The 21,049-nt window shown below is 38.3% G+C and overlaps 1 protein-coding gene across 4 annotated transcripts in view; it reads left to right on the top strand.

Annotated features, from left to right (window-relative positions):
* Nucleotides 1–21,039, top strand: part of eda (ectodysplasin A) — a 49,720-nt gene extending 28,681 nt beyond the window's left edge. The window contains exons 2-8 of one of the 4 annotated variants that reach the window (XM_079814815.1): nt 6,773–6,836; nt 14,430–14,462; nt 14,575–14,760; nt 15,121–15,155; nt 15,343–15,394; nt 18,187–18,308; nt 18,471–21,039. In XM_079814815.1, the coding sequence (XP_079670941.1) occupies nt 6,773–6,836; nt 14,430–14,462; nt 14,575–14,760; nt 15,121–15,155; nt 15,343–15,394; nt 18,187–18,308; nt 18,471–18,731 (753 nt within the window). In that variant the 3' untranslated portion in view covers nt 18,732–21,039. Of the gene's footprint in view, nt 1–6,772; nt 6,837–14,429; nt 14,463–14,574; nt 14,761–15,120; nt 15,156–15,342; nt 15,395–18,177; nt 18,309–18,470 lie in introns of all 4 variants that reach the window. The other 3 variants (XM_079814813.1, XM_079814816.1, XM_079814814.1) reach the window with 3 other exon arrangements.
* The last annotated feature ends 10 nt before the right edge of the window (nt 21,040–21,049 follow it).

Genomic DNA, 21,049 nt, shown 5'->3' with positions numbered 1-21,049 from the left:
TTGGGAACGGTGGTCCCAGCTCTTTTCAGGCCATTGACCAGCTCCTCCTTTGTAGTTCTGGACTGATTTCTCACCTTTCTTAGGATCATTGAGACCCCACGAGGTGAGATCTTGCATGGAGCCCCAGTCCGAGGGAGATTGACAGTCATGTTTAGCTTCTTCCATTTTCTAATGATTGCTCCAACAGTGGACCTTTTTTCACCAAGCTGCTTGGCAATTTCCCCGTAGCCCTTTCCAGCCTTGTGGAGGTGAACAATTTTGTCTCTAGTGTCTTTGGACAGCTCTTTGGTCTTGGCCATGTTAGTAGTTGGATTCTTACTGATTGTATGGGGTGGACAGGTGTCTTTATGCAGCTAACGACCTCAAACAGGTGCATCTAATTTAGGATAATAAATGGAGTGGAGGTGGACATTTTAAAGGCAGACTAACAGGTCTTTGAGGGTCAGAATTCTAGCTGATAGACAGGTGTTCAAATACTTATTTGCAGCTGTATCATACAAATAAATAGTTAAAAAATCATACATTGTGATTTCTACGATGACAATTTCAGACCCCTCCATGATTTCTAAGTGGGAGAACTTGCAAAATAGCAGGGTGTTCAAATACTTATTTTCCTCACTGTATATGAAAGTGAAAATAAAATGAACAGGGATTTGCATTCACAAAAAGTGTCCGCATACATTCCAAAATTCTTGCAAACCACCCTGAAACTAATCTAGCCCTACAAAAACTGACAGAAACAGTGAAAAAAAAACAAGTCAAGGCTGAATCACAGTTTATGGCATGAATCTGGCAATAGAGATGTGCACTTTCATTTTTATTTATTTGTTACCCATATGTGACCCTGGACCACAAAACCAGTCATAAGTCGCACGGATATATTTGTGGCAATAGCCAACAATACATTGTATGGGTCAAAATGATACAATATATACATCTTTTATGCCAAAAAATCATAAATAGAAAAATATTTTGTAAATTTCCTACCGTAAATATATCAAAGATGTATTATTAGTAGTATTATGCATTGCTAAGGACTTAATTTGGACAACTTTTAAAGGCGATTTTCTCAATATTTAGATTTTTTTGCACCCTCAGATTCCAGATTTTCCAAATATTGTCCTATCCTAACAAACCATACATCAATGGAAAGCTTATTCAGCTTTCAGATAATGTATAAATCTCAATTTCAAAAAATTGACCCTTATGACCAGGTCCAGGGTCACATATCATCTTGTCTGTGGCAGTACATCGCCGGGTTTGCCAGAAACAGCAAAGACTGCTGAACCTGTACAACACATGAGTGTGAATCAAAAACACAAAACAACCAGTGTTGTCTGATTCACAAATGAACCAGTTATTTTAGTTAATCATTCAAAATGACTTACAAACTTTATACTCTTTCATAAGGGTTTATAACACATGAAGTGTTCATGGGTTTACAATTGTGTAATCTTTTTATATATAACAACAGTTATAGTTTTGTACAAGAAATAATTTGCTATTTTAAAGTTGATATCTACAGAGCAGTTTTTAGTTGTGTTGATTTAATATATGTTTAAATCAATGTTAATAGTATTTTTGTAATATACCAAATTAGAAGAGTCCCTGAATAATTTACAGCATTAAATGAGAGAGGATTTCTTCCATATGTAAGCAAAAATGACAATATATCCAAAACATGCCCAGTTGAATTAGAATCAAATTGAGAGGTTGCGAATCAGAATCAAATCAAATATTCGATAGAGATGTTGCTGTGTTTTTCTCCTGAGTTCTGTAGCGATGGTTGTCACGTTGATGACGCAAACGTATAGCATTTTAGACCCGGTTAATAACCCAAATTGATGAGTGACCAGCAGGGGCTAAGAAAAAGGGTGGAACTGAACTCTGGTTTGACACAAATAACACAATGAAAAGCCACATTACAGTTTGAGAAGTGTTTAAAAAAAAAATCTTGGTTCAGAACAGGTCAACAACAGGTTAAAACTGTTTGCGTAGAGGGAACATTTTGAAAAAAATTGCCCCTAATGTTTCTGAAAAGCAAGAATAATGTAAATAAAGTGCAGTGTATTAATGTGATACACACACGCTTTCTTTTGTTGTGCTATGTTTGTGTTGCGTGTGTGTGTGTGTGTGTGTGTGTGTGTGTGTGTGTGTGTGGTCAGTCTGATTAAAAAGGTTGTTTTTCTTCGGCTGTCAGCGGAAAGAATGGAAAATGTCAAAATAAGTATGAGTGGAATAGATGCTACCGTTAGCTCAGACCACACACATACACAACTTCTTCAACACGCAATGTCATACAATTCAAACAGAAATAAATTAGGCTTCATACAGCGTGTACCCTTACTATAAATATTGTTACAGAGCAGCACATGTGTATGTGTGAGTCTACATACGTGTACGTATGAGGGTGTGAGTTTATCTGTCCTCGGTGACAACTGACAAACTAATCACATGCACGTATACGTCATGCAGCAGCGTTTATCTGTTCACAATCTCATGTTTTACAAGCATGGAGAAATGTACACACATGCTGATACAAGTTTGAGGGAAGCAATTTTAGCTTGATGGAGCATTTGACCAATCAGGTTGTGGGTGGTCGAAAAGACAAATCTCTCCCTCTCTCTCTCTCTCTCTCTCTCTCTCTCTCTCTCTTAGTTCATACTGTATTAGTTAATGCATTTGGTACACTACCACTCAAAAGATTGAAGTCGGTAAGATTTAGTTTTTTATGTTTTTGAAAGAAGAACAGTAAAAACAGTAATAGTGTAAAATTGTACACATTTTAAAATAACCGTTATTCTATTGTAATATATTTTAATCTAATTTATTCGTGTGATGACAAAGCTGTATTTTCAGCATTATTACTCCAATCTTCAGTGTCACATGATCCTTCAGAAATCATTCTAATATTTAGATTTGCTGCTGAAGAAACATTTCTTAGAATCATCAATGTTTAAAACAGTTGTGCTGCTTTCTATTTTTGTGGTAGCTGTTTTGAATGTTTCTGCATTTATTTGAAATCTTTTGAAACATTTTTGATCGTCCATGCTGAATAAAAGTAGGCTATTCATTTCTTATTGAAATATCTTATTGGCACCAAACGTTTGAAGTTTTTAGTGCTATAAATGGATTGCTCATTCTTAATTCATGATAACTAATGCATAAACTAATATGAACAAATGTAACTTTTTTGTAAAGTGTTACCTTATAAATAATCCCACTGTGCATCTCTCATGATATTGCAGTAAGACAAAGTTTGTAATAACCTTAAAGAGAGAAAGATTGGTGTGCAGTTGAAAAAGGGTACAATGTTTAATTTAGTGTGTGTAAAAGAGACTGATGGGATGTCTCGCACTAGAGTCGAGTTACAAGGTCTAGACTGCACAAATCTATTTCTCACACACACACACGTCTTGCTAAAGGAGGACATACCATAGACTTCTATTGTTTATATTAAAAGCTAATTATAATTACTGCAAACTAACCCAAACCATACGTCTAAAAGAAAACATTTTGTATGTTTAATATTACAAACACATTATTTAAAGGCAGTGGCTATAAGTGCAAATAGCGATAGATGCTATTTACACCAAGTGAAAAAAACAACTAAACTTAACAATAGATGACAATAGATTAAATTTCTTAACAATAGATGATATTTAGCCTAGAAATCTAGACGCACTGTAGCGGCAACAAATGTAATTTGCAGCCAGGGCGTCTAGCAACTCACCGCTGGCTTGCGAGCTTGAAAAACCAAACTCTGGTCAGGCCAATCACATCGTGTATAGAGTCGGTGGACGGGCTTAACATAATGACGGCAGAGTTACAGCAGTTCCGCGTGCTACTTGTAAACAAAGAAGCTGGCAAACAGCGGTCTTGCGAATCGGCTTTGGCCGCGATTCTGGAAGACTTGGAGTTAAGCTTTTCTTTGAGAAAAGAACAAAGAACGGCACTGAAGTCATTCTTAAAAAAGGAAGATGTGTTCAGAGTTTTGCCGACCGGATACGGCGAAAGTTTAATCTATGAACTAGCTCCGCTTCACCTTCTTTGTTGCTCTGGTTGGTTGTAGCGCTATCCTATTGCGTGCAGAGGGAATTTGAAAGACAACCGATTATCCCGCCCCTAGGATTGAGCCCTGCCAATGGTGAGTTCCCAGACCCAACATCTTGATGTGGGTCTGGCTTGCTAATATATCACTGTTTTCACTTAGTAATAGCATACTAAGTGAAAATAGTGATATATTCTATTTACACCATGTAAAAGTAGCTGTTCTTTGCAATATGCGTAAATAGTAATTAGATGCTATTCATACTTTATTAGGACAGATACATAGTATTTGCACCTCAGTATTGTTGTACATTAACAGGATGCAATAATAACATAGAGTGCCCAACGGTAAGTTTTATCAAATTTGACTAACTTCTAGGGTCCGTTTGGTCCCTTAAGTACATGTAATTAAACCTGTGTACTCACTTTCTTTTGTGGCTGATCATAATTGTAAAGGAGCTGATCGTTGTAAGCTTCGAGAAATGTTTTAAATGCTCTCTCTCTCTCTCACACACACACACACACACACACACACACACACCCAAATAGAGACTCTGAGCCAGAACATCATGTCCAAAGGCTGGAACATCCTCTGGCAGGAAGACAGGCATACAGTGTCTGATTTCAAACACACAGTGGATTAAAAAACACAGCAAGGTGTTTACAGATCTAAAAGTGTCATCTTACTGGTAAAACACACACACACACACACACACTCACACGTCAATGTTTTAGATGGATATGTGAATACATATGACACCCAATGCACTCTGGAGCTGAACTTCGTGATTTAGTGGCTTCTCTAATCACATAAATAACATGAATTTTACCCAGACACAGCTGCATGACCCCGTTAACCCCGCTCTTTGAGTCTGTGTGTGTGAATTAAGACTCCTTTCCCTTCAACAATACTGCAATGAAGATGACAATGGCAGTCTAGGTCTTGTAACGTGACTCTACTGTGAAGCACAGCAGGGTTATGTTCTCTGTCTTACTGACACAGACACAGATATGTGCTACTGCAACTGACCCAGAGTTTCACTTTTCTCAACCTTTCATTCACTGTGTATAAACATACATGGGAGCTCCAGACTGTCCTGAAGTATCCTGACCTGATAGTTATCCCTGAATATAAGATCTATGATAAGCTGTGTGTGTGTGTCCTGGTAAACCCTACATTATGGGGACAAAATTACATTTTTGGTCCCCATGAGGAAAACCACTTTTAAATCAAACTAAATTATGTTTTTGACAATGTAAAAATGCAGAGTGTTGTGTGGATGGTAGGGTTAGTGTAGGCAGGGGGATAGAATATACAGTTTGCACACTATGAAAAACATTATGTCTATGGAAAGTCCTCAAAAAACATGGTAAACCAACAAGGAAAGAATGTATAGAAAGTAGAATGGAAAGAAGGAAGAAAAGACGAAAAATAGAAGGAATAAATGGCAAGGAAAGGAAGGGAAAAGAAACAGAAAGAAAGTATGAATAAAAAGATGAAAGAAAGGAACAAATAAAGGAAACTGATAAAAGAAGGAAGCAAAGGAAGAGAAAGTTTGTACCCATCAATTGAGTAAAAATCTCTTATACTTCTCCTCGTGTGTGTGTGTGTGTGTGTGTGTGTGTGTGTGTGTGTGTGTGTGTGTGTGTGTGTGTGTGTGTGTGTGTGTGTGTGTGTGTGTGTGTGTGTGTGTGTGTGTGTGTGTGTGTGTGTGTGTGTGTGTGTGTGTGTGTGTGTGTGTTTTAGGCATGCAGCGCTATTATTCTGGTCATATGTGAGATAATGATAAGAAAAGTATTTCCTTTCTAAATAATTCATTATGTTTATGTGATTGTGTGTGTGTGTGTGTGTGTGTTTGTGTGCTAGATCATCTAAATGGAATGTCTTACTGCTGTAAATCCACAGGGTTTCTCAACACACACACACACTATGTGTTATCTTTCAGCAGAGGTGTGTGTGTGTGTGTGTGTGTGTGTGTGTGTGTGTGTGTGTGTGTGTGTGTGTGTGTGTGTGTGTGTGTGTGTGTGTGTGTGTGTGTGTGTGTGTGTGTGTGTGTGTGTGTGTGTGTGTGTGTGTGTGTGTGTGTGTGTGTGTGTGTGTGTGTGTGTGTGTGTGTGTGTGTGTGTGTGTGTGTGTGTGTGTGTGTGTGTGTGTGTGTGTGTGTGTTTTAGGCATGCAGCGCTATTATTCTGGTCATATGTGAGATAATGATAAGAAAAGTATTTCCTTTCTAAATAATTCATTATGTTTATGTGATTGTGTGTGTGTGTGTGTGTGTGTTTGTGTGCTAGATCATCTAAATGGAATGTCTTACTGCTGTAAATCCACAGGGTTTCTCAACACACACACACACACTATGTGTTATCTTTCAGCAGAGGTGTGTGTGTGTGTGTGTGTGTGTGTGTGTGTGTGTGTGTGTGTGTGTGTGTGTGTGTGTGTGTGTGTGTGTGTGTGTGTGTGTGTGTGTGTGTGTGTGTGTGTGTGTGTGTGTGTGTGTGTGTGTGTGTGTGTGTGTGTGTGTGTGTGTGTGTGTGTGTGTGTGTGTGTGTGTGTACATAGTGGCATTTATTTTATGAAGAAGTGGATTAGTTCCATTGATCATGTCTTGGCTCAAACTCAAGCTGGAGTTAAAATGTAAAATGCTTTGAAATGGCTCCATGAACTAATTTTATTCTTCTGCACTGTATTTAAAAAAAAAAATTTATTCCTTCATCTTCACAGAGCAGATGGAGGGATGAACACACAAGAGGGCTGGAGAGAGTTATTCATCGTACCAAACGTTCAGGTAAAGAAATAATCTCTTTTGATTGTGTGTTTGTTGTCATGAAATTTAGAGCGTGTGTGTGTGTGTGTGTGTGTGTGTGTGTGTGTGTGTGTGTGTGTGTGTGTGTGTGTGTGTGTGTGTGTGTGTGTGTGTGTGTGTGTGTGTGTGTGTGTGTGTGTGTGTGTGTGTGTGTGTGTGTGTGTGTGTGTGTGTGTGTGTGTGTGTGTGTGTGTGTGTGTGTGTGTGTGTGTGTGTGTGTGTGGTCCTGGTAAACCCTATGTAATGGGGACAAAATATCCCCACAAGGATGGCAATATCCGAAATCCTTGTCCTTGGGGGGACATTTTTGTGTTTCTTGAAAATGTAAAGTGAATGCAAAGTTTTCTGTGATGGGTAGGTTTAGAGGATAGAATATACAGTTTGTACAGTATAAAAATCATTGTCTATGGAATGTCCCCATAGTGTGTGTGTATGTGTGTACGTGAGTATAAAGCCTGTGAGATTGCCAGCATTTCTCTTTGATGTGGTTTAGAGTTCAGAACGAGATGCATTTCCTTCATTTGATCATGCTACCTTTCACTCTCTCTCTCCCCCTCGTTCATTCCTTCCATCTTACTCATTATTGGGCTATGCTGCGCGTACCAGTAGTTTATATGTGAAATCCCTCTCCTTTTTCCATTCTAGTAGCTTCTAACAAACCGATATTGCACCTCCCTCTCTCTCTCTCCCTCTCTCTTTCTCATTTGCGACTCCAGCTTTGGTTACCTACTCCTCTTTCCACAGCCATGATTGGCTCCAGTTGGCAGCGGTTTGATTGGCAGGTGGTTTTGGCTTTGATTAGGGTTGTGCACAGACTGGCTCTGATCGGGAGTTCTACTGTTTCAGCTTTTGCACCTGTGTGCGTCATGTGCCAAAGCAAATACCGACACAACACAGATAACATGCACGCATACTATACACAAATGCCATCGCAAACACTGCTAAAGCAGATGTCTGGAGACCAAGGTTACTGATGACAAACAAGATGTACTTATTTTATGTGAATGTGGATCAGGAAGGAATTATACTATAAATGATTTGATATCCTCATAGCTTTAGATTTCACATTGGTAGAATGTCATGAATAGTAATATTTTAAATAATAAAACAAATCTTTCTTTGGTTCACTTTAGTCTTATTTAACTTTTCATTTAAACAATTACATTAATAATAGTTACATTAATAATCATTAGTACTATTATACAATACTGGTAATAATTATTTATTTATATTATTCTATAATTATATATTATTATTGTTAGCTGGCTTAAAAGAGCTTGGTTAAGTATGTCAAAACTAATTAATCTTTTTGCTAAAATCTAACCTTTTTCTGAGATCACAGCATAAAAAAATTAAATATGGTCTCTTATATAATATTTACTCTCTTTCTTTCTTTTTGTGGTGCGGCGGTCAGCATACAACACTTACTGTAATTGTCGTATTACAAAAAAAAGTCTAAGAGGAGTTGGTATTGTTTTACCCCCATAAACTGAACTGCCCAATTTCAGCACTAGACAGTTGTGCTATATTACCTTGTGGTAATGTGACCGCGTGTGAACAGTCAAATGCACTTTTTGCACATCTTGGCAAGTTATCAATAAAAACACAAAAGGCAATTATTGTGTTTCAATGTATTGAGAATAGCAAAATTGGCTTTTGTTGCGCATCATAAGTGTGTAATGTAAGTGTCATGGTTATGGACTCTTATTTTGATGTTCTGTTTTGTTTCCCTTAGTTCCTGTTTCCCTGCTCTGTTTATTTTCGGTTTCCTTCGTTTCTGATTTATGTCCCTGTTTGTTTCTATGGTTACTTATTATCAGCTGTAGTTCATTCTTATCTCCTGCATACATATACTCCCTGTTCAGTTCAGTCCTGTGTCAGTTATTGTCTGTAATGTATTCTAACAATTTCCTGCGTTCCTCATTAAATGTTCCTAGTTCATGTGTGTTGCATACAACACGTTACAAAATAACCAACCTTAAAAAGACAAAAGTAAATGGACTTACCAGCACTGCATCTCCTCCTCCATGAGCGAAGGATTTTGATTACCGGGGGTTGAGTACCTGGGGTGGGTGTTGCTGCAAAGCGATTCCCCTATCACCATCTGCGAGGCAGAGAAAGAGCCTGTTCCTACCACAGACCACGTGCTACTGCCGTCCACCTTTGTCGTTCTAGGACTCAGAAAGGTGCTCTTGTGCACCCCCTTTGTGGTCGATATGGTGCGAGCTCCGCAGCAGACTTCTTCCAATCAGTCAAAGACAGAGGTGGACAAAGTACACAACTCCATTACTCGAGTTAAAGTAAAAGTACTAATGGTTAAATATTACTCTGTTACAAGTGAGAGTTGTTAAAAACTATTTTTACTTAAGTAAAAGTACAGAAGTACTTGCTTTTAAAAGTACTTAAGTATCAAAAGTGAATTTCCTTTTTTATGTTAATGCATTATTTTATTATTGTTGCATTGTTGTATAAATGCATGGTGGTTTAAGCCAGTCAGTGCTCCATCCAACATGCTAGCATATGACTACCTTGAACTAATTTAAATACTTAAAAGTTACAAAGGTTTTTACAAAGCTGCTGTCACTTTAAGGCAGAATGCACAAATCCTACACACTGATACACATCCGATATTACCCCAACTGTTTAGGGTCACTTAAGACATAATCAACTTTGTTTACGTGAATACTTTTCAAAATGAAAATTTTGACATTTTGTGTGTATTGGTCTGTTTAAGTGTGAAAAAAACACAAAAGAAAGCTCTATTCAGTACTTGTGCTCTGGCATCTGAGAGGCACAAAAAACAGACTGAACTGAGCTCTTTCATCAGGCTTTTTCAGATTCATCCATATGCTTCTCTTTCTCCCAGACATTTACATTTTGCAAAAATAAAAAAACTTTTAAGGAAGAAAAAACATCATCCACTGACTTGCAAAGCTGCTACAGAAACGACTTTTGACTTCGAGGACCTTGATAGAAATGTAGTGGAGTAAAAAGTACGATATTTGTCTTTCAAATGTAGTGAAGTTAAAGTAAAAGTTTCCCTAAAAAATAATACTTCAGTAAAGTACAGATACTCAAAAAGTATACTTAAGTACAGTACTCAAGTAAATGTACTTAGTTACTGTCCACCTCTGGTCAAAGATGCGTTAAATCACGAAAGTGCAGACTCGTAGGATGACCGCGAGTGTTTAGGGTGCCATTTGTCAGTCATCGCTAATACCGGTATCACCAGCGGGGGCTTTTAAATCGCCACTTCTAAACCGAAAGTAAAATGTGCACGGCCGCTTGGGCATTCATAATGGATTGGAGCAAAGCCAGTGTTTTCAATTAATTGAAAAACACAACAACAACGTTGTTATTCTTAATGAAAAACACAACAACAAAACTCCCTTAAATAGGCACTTTTACATTTCACTTTGAAACCATATCTTCCGCGATCATCTTGTCATTCAGCTTCTCACTCTCGTGATGAATGAAATATGTCTCCTGCTGCTGGTCTGTGCTGCCACTCTCGTTCGGCTCACGCTGCATGTTCAGTTTTTAATTGTAGTTCTGTTCTCTAACTAAACTAAAGGATTGATGTGGGCAAGTAATGCAACCGGTGTTGCACCTGAACACTGTTAACACCAGAAACACAGACTATCGCAACAAGCCTGTCCATCTGCCTTAAAAACACAAAAGGCAATTACTAGTATTGAAAATAGCAAAATTGGCTTTACAAATTGTCCTTTAGGCCCCGTCCACACGGAGACGCGTTTAACTGTATAAGTAAAAATGTTGTACCGTATCAGCATTTCGTTCAGACGGATCCGGCATTTTGTGAGCCTAAAACCAGTTTTTTTTTAAAACCAGGTCCCAGAGTGGATAAATCTGAAACCAAAACCCTTGTGTTTTCGTGTGTACAGCCAATCCGTATATTTTGTGAAACAGTAATGTCATCACACCACGTCTTGCGCATGCTCCAAGTCTTCTTCTCCGTTTTTAGTGTATCTCTGCAGAATTACAGCGCCACATACAGGTCTGGCATGTTTACTACATATACGTTTTGAGTCAGGTTCAGTGGTTTTGTGTATACGCAGATATTTCTTGAGACGAGGGGGGGGGGGGGGGGGGAAGAGATTGGATAGGGAAAGCTCTGGCTTTGTGTGCATGTGGCCTTAGTTCCCGTTTCCCTGCTCTGTTTAGTTTCTGTTTCCTTGGTTTCTTATTATGTCCCTGTTTGTTTCTATGGTTACTTATACAGAACAAGAATCTGAAATACACTGGGTCTAATTCACTAATAAGTTGCATAACAGCTGATAATTATGTGTGTGGGAGTCTTTTGAATTTTGAAACAACTATAAATACAAATAAATACAATAGAACAAAGATGGAAGTGCATTAAGTTTGTCAGGTAAGTCTAACAATAGTAATTCAGGTAAAAAAAGAAATACTACCTCTAGAAATTGAATAAAGTGGTCAAATGTAAAATAACATTGCATAGTCTTCTTTGTACACCCTTGTTAATGCTACTAAAGTTGCTCAGTCAAGAGCAGTGAGTGATTTTTCTCTTTTTCTTTTGTTGTTTGAATTAACATTTCAACTTAGACAGCAGCAGGTTTAGGCTTCTGTAACTTACTAATGGATGCAAAGATACACATCCAATTTTACTTTCACTTAAGACATAACCGACTGTGTTAAATGATATATTGCAGTTTGATATATTTTTTCTTTATATATTTTTTGTGTGTATTTTGTCCTATCAATCACGAAAAGACGTGAAAGAGGCGCTTTGTGTGTGTGTACAGTAAACCGTCCCGAAATGAGTTCTCTATCACGTCTATCACGTTCTTGCACTTAAATAGTTTATTATTGCTTTATTGATCAAATGGGCAAAACAGGATACACTTTTGTCAATTCCTTCAACTGTCATATTCCTTCAACATCATGCATTGTCAAGCCCTTATTGTATTGTACTTTGTTTTCCCGGATATTGTCGCTCGACGCAGATTATAAATGGTCTTGTTTTCCCTGACATCAAATGTGAGATTTCTCCATATGTCTGTTTATGTCTGTATGTCTGTTTTTTTTTAAGTTTTATAAGACATGCAGCAAATGTATGAATGAATGAATTGTAGCAATGAATTGTACGCACTAGTAGAATGGCGCACTCAAATGTCCCGCAGATGGACTCAGGAAACAATGCCTGTAAAATGCGGCGCTGTAAATCTCTGTATATTTGACAGCAGTGTATGGATGTTAATAAATCTCTAACATACTGTTTTGTAGACATATAGGATATTGCATACAGCTCAATGTGCGTGTTTGAAACTAAAGACCTCACTCAGCGTCGTGATCTCATTTTGAACAGCGTGCACACATATATAACTCATGTTGTAGTTGATTTTTATGGCTTGGTTCTAATTCTGTTCAACTAAATTTCCATGAAATGTTGACAACAAATTTGAATTGATTCGATTTTAGTATAAAAATCTAACCATCAGACTGTTAGGCGATTTATTAATGCACAAGTTACTCCATCTAGTGCCAAACTGTGTGGAAGCGTCTGTGGCTACATGCATGATTATTTAATAAGGAAGCCATTTCTAATCCATTCTTGTGATCAAAAGTCACACTGATTTCTCCCCACTTCTCAGATTCATGGGTCAAAGCACTTGCACATGGACATACACAAACTCACTCACTTTGTGGCCTCATAAACATGCACTTTGTGAATGTACAGCTGGTGTTCGGTGTGTTTGTGTGTGCAGCTGCATGTTTGGTGTGAAATGTGGTTCCAATATTGTCTGTCTTTGATGCTAATTTGTTCCATTCATTAAAGACTTTTAACACTCGGTTTTTTTTCTCCCTCCCATTTAAAACAAACACAGACATACCCACTGTCAAATAACCCTCCCATGAAATTCTTTTGACGAACATGCATTGACCAATTTTGATTTTTATGGATTTTATGGACTTTCAATAGTTAAAAGCGCTTACTATTGTGCATATCATATGATTAAAATACTTCTAAAAGATTATCTGAGTTTATCCATATTCATGTGTACAATTAGAGTCAAAAGTAGCAACTGCAAAACGATGCATTTTCCTGATACTCTGAAGCTCAACGTCACCACCAGAGGGAGTTCATACACTCTGTCAAACAAGCATTACATCTGGTAGTCTTTTAATTTCAACTTTTTCTGATGAAGAAAATATTTGAGTAGTACTAAGAATTATGTAGATAATAACAAAGGTTTTGCAAAAACAAGTTTGTGAAGCTGGATGATTTGTGAGGGCGAAATTCTGCATTTATTTGCATGTTTGTTTTGTCTTAAGCTTTTAAAGCCTGGCAACTCTAATACGCTTAAGTAGCAAAATAATATGGTTGACACATTATGTTTGATTGAAAAAAGAAAAAAAATACTTTTGTGATCACTAGAAATTTACAAAAACATTTTTAAATCAATTTTATTCTTTAACTGAATTAATTCTCAACTGCTTTAACCATCTGCATTCCATGGTCTTTAAAAATGTTGTGTTTATTGCACCTGGCAATTGGTTAAACTGAATTGTGGGTGGTATGCGAATAAGATGCCGGGTTTGCGTATGAAATAACTATTTGGTGAGTTCACTCCTGATGGTTTTATAAAGAACACAGGGACTTCTGCAAAGCGGTACTGAAGGCAGGTCAAGGTCTGTGCATGCTTATTATGTGTGTCATGTTTGGTTTTTGTTGTGCATGTTTGATTTTATATATGTGCATGCTTGCCTTTCTTTCAACATAAGCTCCCCCTCCCCTTCTGTTGCTTTTATATAATGAGGGGAAAAAGGAAGATTAGAGGAAATAGATTTAAGCCAGCAAGTTGTTTCTCTTCACTTTTGATATTCTGTGTTTTGAGAAAGAGATATCGCGTGCGAAGCCCACCAGACAACACAATGAAAGCAGCAGTCATTTACAAATGAGCTGAAGTAGTTTTATTGCGAAAAAAGACCTCTGAATTACTAGCCAACACAAACACAAGAGTGACCTCAGGCCTTAGGAACACAGATCCGTCTCCTGAGAGTTTGTGTTTGTGTGTGTGTGTGTGTGTGTGTGGGCAAGACTATAAAACAGTGGATTTTGTCTTGTTTATTACGGATGTGCTTGATTTGTTACACATTCACACACACACAAACACACTTGCTGGATATGGTTTGACTGTTGTGTCTACATATGTTGCCTCAATTGTATTATAGCTCGTTGTTCAGTGAAAAAAAAAATGTAAACAAAAAATATGTGAATACACCTACATTTTGCCAAACACAGAAATATACATTTTAGTAATGAAATGCTAGATGTTTGTGTGTGTTATTTATAGGCACCAGCAGAAGCAATTGTCCTTCAAATTATACTTGGGTTTGTTTTTCTGTGGTCATGTGAGTGTCATGTGTCATTATCAGTTTAGCTACCTTGAAGCAAATAAACAGTCACTTTGAATAAATCATCTTTTCTGGAATCTGAAGCAGACGTTGAGGAGGAACATTTAGCTGCAATTGTGATTGTAAATGTAAAATGATACATGTCCAACTGATTGTCGCTTATCCCTTTTCCAGAAACTAACGGAAAAAAGAAAGAGCGGAAAAAAGGTAATTTCATTTTCACTGTTCTCATCAGTTTTTTTTCTGAGTGCTTTGCTGTTTCAGTTTATGTCAGACTGATGTTGCATTGCTCTCTCTCTCTCTCTTTCTATCTCTTTAGGCAAGAAAGGGCCCCCTGGCGCTCCTGGACCTCCAGGCCCACCTGGTCCGCAAGGTCCACCTGGAATTCCAGGAATCCCGGGGATTCCAGGCAGTAACGCAATGGGTCCATCTGGCCCACCTGGTCCTCCTGGACCCGCAGGGCCACCTGGACCACAAGGTCCACCTGGACCACAGGGGCCTTCAGGTTAACACAGACACTTACCTCTACAAGCAGTCACAGCAAGCTGCTAGTTTAAGGGACTATTCACATCAAGAGCAATGCAGCAGAGCAACACAACATTTCAAGTCCACTTAAATGTTGCTTTCTTGCTGTGCAATCCATCGGAAATCAGTGTTTAAATGGAAAGGCTTGTTGCTGCAAAGATTAATTCTTGGTGTGAACAGATTATAGTGCAGAACAGTCCCACAATTATTGTTGATTCTTTTTTCAAGAATGTTTAGCATGTTACAACTTCAAACATAAAACTATTGATTCAAACTTTGACTATTGTAAATAAATTGTCCTTTATTCAAAAGCAACTCATTGTGACCCGTGTGTCAACAGGTGGTGTTGATAAAGCCAAGCACAGAGAGACACAGGTATGTGCAATGTCCTGACCTCCGCCACCACACTGCTCCTCTCTCCATGCTACTTTCTCTCAGTAAAAAAGAGGATGCTTGGATGTGTAGATCAGACACAGTTTGAATATGATAATGATGAGTATGTGCAAAGACTGTACATAAGAATGTGCTTTTGAATTTGTGAATGTTTGTGATGTTTCTGTAGCCAGCTGTGGTGCATCTTCAAGGTCAGGAAACCACTATCCAAGTGAAAGAAGGTAAGAGTTAAATAATGATCCCTTACATACACACAGCTACATGCATTTGCTTGATAATGCCTATTGATATTGTGTGTTGGCATGGCTTTCATTTGTTAAGGGTTGTGCGAAGAGTTTTTTGATGAGTGCAAAATAATCCACTGCTGTTTAAATGTTTGTAGTCTGGAATTTTTTACTGTTTTTGTAGAAAGAAATTACAGTTGTTGTTGTTTTTTTAATTGCCTACACACTAAAAGGGGTACGTGAGGTCCACTCAGTGAAAGCATTCACTCATACCTAATCTTGAGACCATGTGTGCAAAACTGCGAGCACATTATCTGCTTTACACTCCGTTGGCAATAGTAACGTTTTGCAAAATGCTAAACAAAACACTGATCCCTTCATTATTAGACACAACATTCAAAACTCACAGCTGTTTCGTTTGGGAAACACTAGTATTTTAAATGCCACACTCATTTACTGATGACCTACACCCAACGATCATGTGTGAAAACACTTATACATACAGTGGGGAGAACAAGTATTTGATACACTGTACACACAGTATTTGATTTAGCAGGTTTGCCCACTTACAAAGCATGTAGAGGTCTGTCATTTTTATCATAAGTACTCTTCAACTGTGAGTGAAGGAATCTAAAACAAAAATGCAGAAAATCACATTGTATGATTAAGTAATTAATTTGCATTTTATTGCATGACATAAGTATTTGATACATCAGAAAAGCAGAACTTAATATTTGGTACAGAAACCTTTGTTTGCAATTACAGAGATCATACGTTTCCTGTAGTTCTTGACCAGGTTTGCACACACTGCAGCAGGGATTGTGGCCTACTCCTCCATACAGACCTTCTCCAGATCCTTCAGGTTTCGGGGCTGTTGCTGGGCAATACAGACTTTCAGCTCCCTATTGGGTTCAGGTCTGGAGACTGGCTAGGCCACTCCAGGACCTTGAGATGCTTCTTACGGAGACACTCCTTAGTTGCCCTGGCTGTGTGTTTCGGGTCGTTGTCATGCTGGAAGACCCATCCACGACCCATCTTCAATGCTCTTACTGAGGGAAGGATCTTGCGATACATGGCCCCATCCATCCTCCCCTCAATACGGTGCAGTCGTCCTGTCCCCTTTGCAGAAAAGCATCCCCAAAGAATGATGTTTCCACCTCCATGCTTCACGGTTGGGATGGTGTTCTTGGGGTTTTACTCATCCTTCTTCTTCCTCCAAACACGGCGAGTGGAGTTTAGACCAAAAAGCTCTATTTTTGTCTCATCAGACCACATGACCTTCTCCCATTCCTCCTCTGGATCATCCAGATGTTTATTGGCAAACTTCAGACGGGCCTGGACATGTGCTGGCTTGAGCAGGGGGACCTTGCGTGCACTGCAGGATTTTAATCCATGATGGCGTAGTGTTACTAATGGTTTTCTTTGAGACTGCGGTCCCAGCTCTCTTCAGGTCATTGACCAGATCCTGCCGTGTAGTTCTAGGCTGATCCCTCACCTTCCTCATGATCATTAATGCCCCACGAGGTGAGATCTTGCATGATGCCCCAGACCGAGGGAGATTGACCCTCATCTTGAACTTCTTCCATTTTCTAATAATTGTGCCAACAGTTGTTGCCTTCTCACCAAGCTGCTTGTCTATTGTCCTGTAGCCCATCCCAGCCTTGTGCAGGTCTACAATTTTATCCCTGAAGTCCTTGCACAGCTTTCTGGTCTTGGCCATTGTGGAGAGGTTGGAGTCTGTTTGATTGAGTGTGTGGACAGGTCTTTTATACAGTAATGAGTTCAAACAGGTGCAGTTAATACAGGTAATGAGTGGAGTACAGGAGGGCTTCTTAAAGAAAAACTAACAGATCTGTGAGAGCCGGAATTCTTACTGGTTGGTAGGTGATCAAATACTTATGTCATGCAATAAAATGCAAATTAATTATTTAAAAATCATACAGTGGGATTTTTTGGATTTTTAGATTCCATCTCACATTTGAAGTGTACCTATGATAAAAATTTCAGACCTCTACATGCTTTGTAAGTAGGAAAACCTGCTAAATCGGCAGTGTATCAAATACTTGTTCTCCCCACTGTTAATTGATCACTTAAATTAAAACTCAATATTTTGAGAAAAAAAATATTTTTCACCCTTGCATTTCTGTTAATTCTGTAAATATATACTGAATATGTATACAAGTCAAGTCACCTTTATTACTATTGCCCTTTATACAGATTATTTCAATGCAGCCTCACATTAACTAATTCAAACTACGCTGTCATTATTAATCTCAAGTCAGTTCATTGTTCAGTTCAATAACCATAAAGTTCATCAATTGTGCATACATACTGTAGACTATATACAGTGTATTTGTGCGCAAATACATGTACGTGTGAGTGCCATGACAAACTCCTGTTCACTCCACTGCACACTGAACAAGCAAAAGACACAAAAGAGTAGTGTTTTACATTTTTCACATCTTTTTTCATGTATGGCTAATCATTTGATGAGTTGTGTGTAGAGCTGCTTTACAGAAACAAGTTTGCTTTTGCAAGATATGTGTATATAATACTAATAAACATAGAATATGATTTAAAAATAGAACAATAATTAAGAATTAAATTATTAATGAGAAATGTACAATTCTTTTTGGTGTAAGGGTCAGTGAAAGTGTTGACAAGGCAAGTAGAAATCTGTAAAAACTCCTTAAAGTTGAGCTCTGGTGTGTATGTGTGTTAATTATGTGTCGCTGCTGTCATAACAGATGATTGAGTATTTACTGGTGTCTGTTTGTGAGATTTGTCAGAAGGTGTGTTGAAGAATTGGAGAATGATCTCAATCCATCAGAGAGTGTTTAAAATGCACTCGCGCTCTGGAGAGCTGGAAGTCCTACTTGACGGAACATACTTTATATATAGTCAGGTAGAAGTGAGTACAGTCCCTGGACTAACTCTACTGCTTATACACAAACAAACCTATACAATATACATTTCATACAAATCAAATAATACACTTTTTATTTGAACAATATCAACATGATTAGAAATCCGTAACCATTATTCCAATTTGTTTTCTGTATTTGTGCAACAGGTTTATTACCTGAATTTCACGGACATAGCAAGTTATGAGGTGATGGTAGATAAGACTCCATTCCTACGCTGCACGCGAAGCATCGAGACCGGCCAGCGCAAGTTCAACACCTGCTACACCGCGGGTGTGTGTTTGTTGCGAGCACGCCAGAGGATCTCCATTCGCATGGTGTACGAAGACACCTCCATCTCCATGAGCAACCACACCACCTTCCTAGGCAGCATCCGTCTAGGGGACGCCCCGGCTGCTGGACACACCTGAGGCCATCGGCACGCAGGTCAACCTGCTCAGACTCTTTAGATGTGCCTGAGCTGATGAGCTCACAGACCACGCCCACTGAACTCAACTGAGCCAGTATGCCTCATTATCCCCGCCCTCATGGACACACCCAATCTACAGCCAGCAATTTATGAACTAACAGCTTCATCTACATATCTGTCGAGCGTGATTATGTAGCATCACCAAGACTGACAAAAAGATCCAATCCTCTCTGAGCACTGAAACACCCTCCGTTAGTCACAGCAGCACAACATTCACCACAAGTAATCAAACTGTCTATTTACGAATGAGATTGACACACTGGCTTCCTGAATGAACAGTGCAACTGGATGAGCTGAGCACTGTCACAGATGCTGTGTGTGTATGTAGATTCAGGCACACACACTGTCCATCCAGCATTAGCACAGGGAGAAAGTGCACCTACAGTGATTGCACTGGAACTGCAAAAGGAGGAGTATTTCAGTGAGATACTCTATTGTTTTTGACGTAACTAATTCAATCGTAACGGACACACTTCATTAGATTCAACACCACTTAAATAGTGAACCTGTTCTATTAAAATAAGCACTGATGATGGCAATGTATATAAAACCGATTATCTATGTTCAGTTATCTCTGATCTTTTACACACGCACAGTCAAGATAACCATTTTTAATATGAAGTCATTCAATTCTGACAGTTTTATTTTTATTTTGCTCTTTAACTGTCATTACCTGTAGGAAAAACTGAGTGTGTGCATATGATGGCAGTGGCTCAGGCACTGAAATGAACTATACTTCATAATGGTTTCCTTCATCAAGATCTTGAATATGCAACACAAAACCATGTCTCCTGTAGGGGACAGTAGTGCTCTTCTCTAGTAAGTGTAGCACCGAGAGTTTGACTAGGAGAGTTTGGCTGTGTTCGGAATAGAATATTGTAGTACTCTTACTTTTGCTGCAGTATATAGTGTGCATGCAGTATAACTAATATAGCCTGCATACTGCCGTTCAAGTTTTGGGTTGATCGTTTATTTTATTCGGTTTTGTTCACAAAGCCACCTGAAAGGGATCTAAAGTGACAGTAAATACATTTATACTGTTACAAAAGATTTATTTCAAATAAATGCTGTTCTTTTGAACTTCCTATTCATGAAATTATACTGAAAAAAGTATCAGGATTTCCGCAAAAATATCAAGTGTAATGTTTCTTGAGCAGCAAATCAGATTTCTGAAGGACCATGTGACACTGAAGACTGGAGTAATGCTGAAAATTCAGCTTGTCGTCGCAGGAATAAATGACATTTTAAAATATACAAGAATAGAAAAACCTTATTTTAAATTGTAACCAATTCAAAGTATCGCTGTCTGTACTGTATTTCTGATCAAATCAATACAACCATGAATAGCATGACCCCAACCCTTTGAGCGGTAGTGCATAAACGTGCTGAATACTGTATCCCACAATGCAAATACTACCAGTGTCTTCATGGTTTGATGTGATTAAAAAATAACATATAAGATAGTAACTCGCCAAATTAAGCATACAACGTGACGAACTATAATGTGGCCTACTACTGAAACATTTAGCGTTTCATAATCCGTCGTTAGGCCTACTGTTTTTAATTTGTCATCAGTATTCAGTAGGCCTAGGCTATATACTGTACAGTAAGCAGTAACCTAATGTTCCATTCCGAACATTTGAGCCTCTGTCTTTGACTTTAACACATACAGATTAAAATCAAAAAGTCATGAATCAGCCCTTCGGATTTCACCAGCGCCTGATTGACAGCTCAGGATTGTGGGTCTGAATGGGTTGTTGAGAAAAACTGAATTATGAGAGTAGTTTAGTTAATAGGAATCAGATCCAAGATCCTCACAGTGAGAACAAACTGCTTTATTGTGTGTTCAAAGGTCTTGGAATAAAAAGAACCGTGGGAATGATCTGGAACTTTCTAAAGGGAGTTGGTAATCTGCCCTCGGGTTTCCTCTGCGTGTTCCCTCTGTCTCCACATGGAAATGTAAAACAAAAAAAATTCACAGGAGAGTCTGAATGTGATTGTGTTCTGATAGATTTGTTTATCTCTATCCCGTTCTTCCCTTAAACATCACGTCCAACCAACAGCTTGTTTTAGTTGTTTCTGTGGTGTGTGCGTGCGTGCGTGCGTGTGTGTTTTAGATACGAGTGTCTTTGTCTTACTGAAGATAATGTATATTTGTAAACTATACAGGGACTGTATATTTGTACATAAGATATTTTGCTCTTTTGTAATTTTTTTATGTCCTATTAAATTGTTTTTGAAAGATTGTTTTTAAAGAGT

The sequence above is a fragment of the Gobio gobio genome, assembly GCF_949357685.1.
Source record: "Gobio gobio genome assembly, chromosome: 4".
Classification (NCBI taxonomy): Eukaryota; Metazoa; Chordata; class Actinopteri; order Cypriniformes; family Gobionidae; genus Gobio; species Gobio gobio.
The sequence above is the reverse complement of the archived record's forward strand: the minus strand, read 5'-3'. Positions and strand labels throughout refer to the sequence as shown.